Source organism: Suncus etruscus, chromosome 11 (assembly GCF_024139225.1).
Source record: "Suncus etruscus isolate mSunEtr1 chromosome 11, mSunEtr1.pri.cur, whole genome shotgun sequence".
Classification (NCBI taxonomy): domain Eukaryota; kingdom Metazoa; phylum Chordata; class Mammalia; order Eulipotyphla; family Soricidae; genus Suncus; species Suncus etruscus.
The window spans coordinates 38833714-38842087 of record NC_064858.1 but is presented as its reverse complement, the minus strand read 5'-3'; the positions used below and the strand labels follow the sequence as shown (position 1 = coordinate 38842087).

The 8374-nt window shown below is 34.0% G+C and overlaps 1 protein-coding gene across 1 annotated transcript; it reads right to left on the bottom strand.

Annotated features, from left to right (window-relative positions):
* Nucleotides 1-621: 621 nt before the first annotated feature.
* On the bottom strand, nucleotides 622-7246 carry LOC126022270 (early activation antigen CD69-like). The gene is made up of 5 exons (XM_049783134.1): nucleotides 7183-7246; nucleotides 4375-4497; nucleotides 3002-3183; nucleotides 1938-2041; nucleotides 622-737 (listed from the first exon to the last, which is right to left on the bottom strand). The coding sequence occupies exons 1-5, from the start codon at nucleotides 7244-7246 to the stop codon at nucleotides 629-631; spliced, it is 582 nt and encodes a 193-aa protein (XP_049639091.1). The 3' UTR covers nucleotides 622-628.
* Between the last annotated feature and the right edge of the window lie 1128 nt (nucleotides 7247-8374).

Below are 8374 nucleotides of genomic sequence, written 5' to 3'. Positions count from 1 at the left end.
AGCATAGTCAAGTGTAGTCCAAAAAAACAAAAAATAAATAAAGACGGTATTAGACTAGATACATTAGCTTTCAGTTTTTTAGAGCTAACTCCTTCATGGGCCTGAGCAATAGTATAGCATGCAAGGGGGCTGACCTTTTAATGGCCAGCCCAGGTTGGATCCTGGGCACCCCATATGGCTATCCAAGCCTACCTGGTGTGACACGCAGAGTACAGAGCCAGAAATAAGCTCTGAACACAGCCAGATAATGCCCCCACACAAAAGCAAACAAAATAATCAACTCTTTCAAACAGAACAAATGTACAAAAAATTCACATTCAACAATAAATTACCCTAAATCTTATTTCTGAATAAAAAATATAAAGTGCATCCAAAATATTTAAAATCATTCATATTCCTAAACATCATTATCAGGCAATGTGTGACATTTTCAGCTCATGGTGGGAGTATTCCTCGGGCAAATATTAGTCTTTTTCTTTCAGATATTTAAATACAAGTTTTCCAAAATAATCCAGACTTTTTTGAGAAGATTTTGTGGAAAGCTTCTGTCGATGAAGTAGGAATGGACTATGTTCACAAACTCCTTTGAGTCCCATGATATAATAATTTATAAGTGTTTGTTTCCTCATTATCTGTAGGGTTTATTGCATATCCAGTGCAATTTATTTTCACATTCTGTACTGCTGATATCTGTGTTATTCAGAAATACACAGTTCGCAGATCCTGATAGACTGAACCTGTTGAACAATAAACAGAATTATTTCAGTTCATTATATGTATTCAATTATACAAGAATAAACCTTGTGATGGCCATCTCTTTTTGTTGTTGTTGTTTTTTAGCTGAAATGTATGAGTCAAGACTCCTGGTCTAATCTATTGGGGCAGTAGAAAAAAATAGAGAGAAATATGAAAAAATAAGGGTACAGCGCTAAGTAAAAACCCTGTTCATTTTATTGATTTATCATTAAAAGAAAGACTTGATCATTTAAGAGTTCAAAACTTTTTTGAGAAACTGTTCTCAAAAACAATATTCTGGGCCAGAGCGGTAGCGCAGCAGTCGGGAGTTTGCTTTGTGAACATCTGACCTAGATAGAACTGACACAGTTCTATCCCACCACGTTCCATATGTTCCCACAAGCCAGGAGCGATTTCTGAACACATTGCCAGGAGTGACCCCTGCGCAACATCGGGTGTGGCCCAAAAAACAAACAAACAAAAAAGTACCAATATTTATTCATCCCATGTATAGTGCAAGCACAATACTTCATTATTATGCAAAATGTGCATATTAACTCTAGTATTGAATAAATATAGAGGTGGATTTTTTTTCTATATACAATGATGGATAAAATGATTTAAGTAGCTATAAATCTATTCCTCTTTGAGTTTTGGGATAGCAAAAATTATTGCAGTGTTTATGAAGTTTAAAAATACAGGTTGACTACAGGAAATGTTTTTAGAAGTTATCCAACTTCTTTAACCCTATGGCATTTTTTTCTCAGATCCATAAAAACTTCCAATTAGGTACTGAAAATATTTTTTCATTCCTGTGAAGATGAGAACTTGGAATTAGCAAATAAACTTATTTTCTAAAATATTCTCATCAGTAATATATAAACCGAGAGTGAGAATGTTAATATTTTTGCATAATATAACTGTCTCATACTATCTCTGACTCTATTACTCACACTATAATATGGTCAATATGATTGCTACTAACATTTATTTATAGTTATTTTATAGCATATGAAGAAATAAATGAAATCAAAGTTATAAAAAGCCCTGCTTCAGAGAAGTCAATGGAATATAAAGATATATATGATAAAATGGTTTTCAGCATTCACTATTGGAATCAGACAATTCTTGGAAAGAAAAGAGAGAAAATGGTTTGCATGATTTATGGTATGAGAAACTTAAAGAAACTTCTTGGAACTTACCAGTTGTCAAATTCTCTACCATTTGACCATCTCCATGTCTGATTACCTTCATTTTTCAGTCCAATCCAATGTTTAGTCCTGCCCACATATCGTTTTAAAAACATCTTGAAGAAAACACAAAGAAGTGACTGATAAATAACCCTTGTGGATAAATATATCAATGTTACTTAAAAGGGCAATTTAAGCATAATATCTTATTTGGATTGCTGTTTGAAGCTAATCAATCAAACCAATTTCTAAGTCTCAATTAAACACTATTACTTCAGGCTGATCACACAAATTTTTGTAACTAAATTTTAATCACAAGAAGATAGAAAGAACACCTTCATTTAGAGCTATGTGGAGGAAATTATAGCTCAGTCACAAAAAATTTAAAAGGAAGGGGGCAAAGTTTGGTGACATAGGATGCACTCTCAGTCCATTATAGAGGGAGGTTAACACCGGTGGTGGGAATGCCTATGACTTACTGTATGTCTGAAATTCAACTATGATGGACTTTGTAGATCACAATTGTTTGAATGAAATTAAATTAAATTAAAAAGAGAGAGAACAAATAAAGGCCAGAACGATAGCACATCTGGTAGGGCATTTACCTTGTATGCCTCTGACCAGAGTTCAATCGCATCTCCTATGGTCCCCTGTGACTGCCAGGTGCAATTTCTGAGTGCAGAGTCAGGGATAACCCTTGAGTACTGCAGGGTGTGGCCCACAAACAAAAATAAATAGATAAAAAGACAGCACATATATTACATGACTTTTACTGACAGAAATAGAAGATTGGCAGGCTAGAGGGGGTAATGACATGTGATGCACTCTGGCAACATTGATGGAGGGAGGGTGAGACTGGTGGTGAGATTGGGCCTGAAACATGTATGTCTGAAGCCCAACTAGTCACAATGGTTTCAACAATTTTTTTGAAAAAGAAAAAATTAGAAGAACACCACCCTCATGCTTATATTTCATGATGTATTTAAATAGCCAGTAAGAGTATTTTCTTCTTTATATTTTCAAAAAAAAAAATTAAAAGGATCATTACAACGAGTTGTTTCTGAGTACTATCTTACCATGTCCTTTTCAGAATCAATGTAAGCAAGAGTAGCTCCACGTTTAGAGCATTCATTTTGTGCTGAGGCCCAGTTCCTTTTCTCAGAGGAAATAAAGTAACATTTTCTCTGATATCCAATCCAATCATCTGAGCATGAAGAGGCATGGCTATTTGGTGGCACTGGGCAATTGTATTGACCCACTGTGAACAAGAAAAACTATTTTAGTAACAAAAGAAACTAACCAAACACCCACAGCCTACAAAATTTGTTCAAGGGATTTTTTTTTTTTGCTCATTCTGTGAAAAGTCCACACCTTTTTTTTTTTTTAAATATCCTAACTCTCATTATGCCTAATCACCATGGTACAAGGTTTAAGAAATAAGAAAATACCACTATGGGAATATTATTTTTAAAAGTCACTGGAAAAATCTTAAAGTAGTCACTATATAAGTAAGGGTAAAGTGCAATAAATTTTGTGTAAGATTTTACTTCTAAATGTAATGGCTGGAGGAATCAAAAGATGCAATAGATACACTAAATTTGAAGAAAGACAGCAAATTTGTGAAAAGGTAATTCAGAATAAAGGAAATGATATAGCCAGAGATGCTCCATAGAAATTATACAATTCAGTTTCATAAAATATAGCTGTATTTTGACATAATTATATCTTGTGAAAAATGTATCATAACTAACTGTGGAAGCTTTGTATATATTCTTTTTTAATTAAGAAAAATGTAATTAATTAATTTGGTGGGGCATACTTGGCTTTGCTCAGAACTGACTTGTGACTCTGTACTCAGAGATCACTCCTGGTAAGCTTGAAAAGGACTATTTGGGACACTGGGGATTGAATGTAGGTCAGCTAATGCAAGCAAGCACCCTCTCTGCTGTACAATAATTTTTGCTCCTTGTAGATATATTAGTATCCATAGCCACCATTCTGGGGCCTTTGAGATATGTTTGCTAGACAATTCCTAACTGACTCATATCATAGGTATTTCTTTATATTATCAATGAATATGAAATCTATATTTTCCTCCAAACTAGATGACTATTTTTATTAGAATCTGAAATCACCCCCCTGTTCCATATTTAAACATCTGCTCAAATGTAAGTTTTTCCCTTTATCAATCTTTAAAGCATAGACATGTTTAATACTTATAAAGAAATTCTCCAAGACAAAATAAAAAGAATTATATTAGATATCCAAAGAACATGTGTTACATTTAGCATACACTAGGAAACTACATAGGATGAAATGCATAGGAAGTTTCTAAATTAATTTAAAAAGAAACCTTTCTGATTGAGCCATTAATCTCCACTGGATTGCTTTAACTGAATATTAATACTTATAGCTAAGAGAGTGAATAATTCCTGAGAAGTAAACCTACCTTGAAAAGCAATAAGAGTCATGATCAAAGCAGTGATGGTGACCACAGTTACTACAGCACATGGAACAGATACCTGAAGGTAACCTTCATGTTGAGTTGCAAAACGAGGGCTGGTGGTATTGTCTGAGGAAAGAGAGTTGCAGATGAAGTCAAGCATGTTGCATATGTATAAGACAGTGATACTCTTTTGAAATTTGATTTTAAAAAACAATTGATTTATCTGAGCTTTATAACCAATTTGCCAAATTTTAAGCAGTGTATATATATATGTATATATATGTATGTATGTATATATATATATATATATATATATATATATATATATATATATATATATATATATATATATATATATATATATATATATATATATATATAGGCCAGAAAAAAAATACCCAACAATTCAGACATAACAACATGATCATAAACATTACTATGAGAGGAAAAAAAAGATGTTGGTTTCTTTTATGTAATTTTTATATTCTATTCTTTTTTTTTTTTTTTTAGTTTTTGGGTCACACCCGGCAGTGCTCAGGGGACCATATGGGATGCTGGAATTCAAACCACCGACCTTCTGCATGAAAGGCAAACACCTTATCTCCATGCTATCTCTCCAGCCCCAATTTTTATATTCTAAATGTTAGTACCAATTTTATTCTTTTGGATATTTTTTTTTTACCCAATGTTGATCTTCACTCAATTTATACAAGGTAATCTCTTACTTCACTTCTCTCAACCTCTGTCTTTCTCAGCATCTCAAAGCAAATTTTCCAGTTTTGCTCTTGTTTAGTTGCCATGGAAAGCAGCTCTTAGGAGATATGCTAGCAAAGTTAAAGCTCTATGTCTAGTTTCACTTCTCACCACGTGAGACTCTATTATGCTGCTTAGATTCAATACGCTACAATTCAGCTCCTTAGTGACTGTTAATGCCTCAAACTAGCTCAGTGACTTAGGAGCCTAACTAAGCCCATTGACTTCTCTGATGGGTAAGTTTTCAGATAGTTCTCAAGTAAATTTTATTTGTATTAGCAAGGGTAGAAAATGGGGTTGGAGGGGAGAGATTTGGGGGAGGCTTTGGTTATTCAGTTTGACTTAGCACCTAGGTAACAAAACACTCCTCTAACATCAACACCATACTTCCATTAGAATAAGAGGTTATGTCCATTGTTGTAGAGATTAAAAACAAATTTACTTTACAGTTTCAATCATGGGTGGTAACCAATAATAAATGATACTGATGAGGAATAAAAAGGGAAGTGCAAACTAAACAGTCAATAGAAGCTGGGACAAATTCAGGAAATTTAAAAGCTTGCCATATTATTTTTTTCATCTATATCTTTATTTATTGAGTAACTTTGCATAATATGTTTTTCTTATGGTAGGTTCTACTGGACCATAAAGTTCTGGTTACCTGGTTGCCAAATATCTTGTATCACTGACTTGTACTTATTATCTATTCATAAATTCTGTGTCCTTAAATAAAATGTTTGTCAAAAGTAACTAATATTTTTCTACAGTGAGTTATTATATTAGACACACACTTAGAAAACAATTTCTGGTTTGGGCATATGGCTTAGTGGCAGATTCCAAGAATCAGAAGTGTCAAGTCCTGAGTTCAATCTCTGGTACTGTTCAAACAAAATAAAAACAACCAATAAAACAGAAAGTTTTATACAATACATCTATATTTTTATACTTATATATACAAAACAAAACCCCTTCTTTTAGATTGTATTAGCTCTACTGCTCATAACACATTCTTTAGTGTTGTGGAGTAATTTATTAATCAGAAATGGAGGACATGTCAATAATAAAACACACACAAACATGCATACACATACAGACCAAGAGATTCCCCAAAGCAAGTAACAGGAAAACAGTGAAAATACTTTAGCAAATACAAGAGAGTAAAAGAGGTCTGATGTTCACATTCTGATAATTAATAAAAGGGAAAAATGATTTTATTTCTGCATTATCTAAAGTCAGATTGGAAGAGGATTTAGAAAGATAAAATAGAAAAGTCAAGTTTTTTAGGGAATGCAAAAGCAGATATGTCATTGTCAAGACTTCTATGACTTTCTAATAAGTTGCACTGGAACTGTATATACCCTGACTTTTATATGGTTATTTTCCTAAAACTGGAAACCTTTGTTTCCAGCAACAGGTAGATGATACAATGAGATGTAAAGTGAGGTACACAGAAAACACAAAAAGAAACAAGGTAAAGGCAATCAAGAATCTACATTTTTATGTAAAAACAAAATACTTGTATATAAAGACAACTTACTGGAGTATATACAGATCTATATAAAAAAATTTTGGGTGGCTTTGGGTCACACCGGCAGCGCTCAGGGGTTACTCCTGGCTATCTGCTCAGAAATAGCTCCTGGCAGACAGGGGGGACCATATGGGACACCGGGATTCGAACCAACCACCTTAGGTCCTGGATTGGCTGCTTGCAAGGCAAACGCCACTGTGCTATCTCTCCGGACCCTGTATAAAAATCTTATGGAAAAAATTCATTGCACTAGTGCAAGGAATTACTTAATTAGATTAAAAAATAGAGGTACTAAAATTAAAACAAAGAATCATATATTTCAAAATATTCCAGAATTCACTTAGTGTTTCCTCACTAGTCTCCAAGTCTTTTAGATAAAGACATATTTACTATCCATTATCTTCATTATTCTGTCTTAAATACAATATAAACAAGTTTTCAAAGATGAAAACCTAATATTCTTCCTTAAATACTATTACCAATCATAGAGATAGATAGATGTGACTAGAATAGGACTAAGTCTGACTCACTTTGCCGTCCTTGCTCCAGATCCAGGGAACTGTTCTCTGTTATGGAATGATCTTCAGAATTCATCTTCATGCTACTCAAGTTTCCGGCTAATCCCAGATCAAGTCAAAGTGAAAGTCTTTACTGGAAGTCTTCTGCAGTTTTAAAAGCCTATGTGACATATTAGCTCTTATATGGTTACATTGTCTCCGCCCCCTTCTTCCTGCCTCCTAATCACTCAACTCCTTCAATCTATGCTTCACTGGCTCAGACACTGCAACCTGTTGTGGTGGTGAATTTGGGCTTTCCCACAACTGTCTGAAATGTGCTTTCTCACAACTGTAGGTGTAACATGAAGAAACAAGGGGATTTTTCTTATTTCCCTGTAGATATCAAAGAACATCTGAAATTTGTAGAAATGTGTAGAAATTCTACAAATGTGGAAAAGGTATAAACATTTAAAAGACAAGTTATATAAGGAAGTGAAAAATTGGGAATTCTAATATTTGAGATGGTAATAATTTGGAGAGAAGTATTCCCTGGAAACACATTCATTTAGGTCTTCGTCCATCGAACAACTAATACGGGCTGAAAATCGACTATGAATTTGTCGCTGTTTGGGGCGAGAGGATTTGTGATTAAGAATCTTAAGGCTTCATTTGGTGGTGGTGATGGTAGTGGTGGTGGTGGTGGTGGTGGTGGTGGTGGTGGTGGTGTGTGTGTGTGTGTGTGTGTGTGTGTGTGTGTGTGTGTGTTTAGGGTCATACTTAGCAAGTCTTAAGGGTTATTCTTGAGCCTGCACTCAGAAATCACTCCTGGAAGTACTTGAAGGACTATATGAGAGCTAGTCAGCCATGTGCAAGGCAAGTGCCCTATATACTGCACTATGCTCCAAGAATCTCAAGATTTTTATCTTCATAGACCTCTCTCCAATCTGAAAATGTTGTGTTTAGAAAACTGCAAATTAATTCTCAGAATTGTATAAATACCTTCTTTTAATTTGTTTAAAAATATTTAGTTGGTTTGGCGTAGGAAATTGAAACCTGTGGCCTGGAACTTCCTTTCTATGTTCTAAAATAGTATATCTTGAATTGTCAGTTTTGTTTTTAATCTTCCATTAATTTCTTTTTTATCTTTACTATTATTTATATGGACCTAATTTCCCTTCAGGGATGTTTCTTCAGTTTTTTTCTCAGTAATATTTTTTCCTCTACC

What these genes read in the sequence shown, in the direction of transcription:
- LOC126022270 (XM_049783134.1), bottom strand. Translation starts at nt 7,246, where the DNA reads ATGAATTCTGAAGATCATTCCATAACAGAGAACAGTTCCCTGGATCTG. An exon ending in GACTCTTATTGCTTTTCAAG is followed by an intron (nt 3,184 to 4,374) that starts GTAGGTTTACTT and finishes TCTTGTTCACAG; the next exon opens with TGGGTCAATACAATTGCCCA. An exon ending in GGTAGAGAATTTGACAACTG is followed by an intron (nt 738 to 1,937) that starts GTAAGTTCCAAG and finishes ATTGTTCAACAG; the next exon opens with GTTCAGTCTATCAGGATCTG.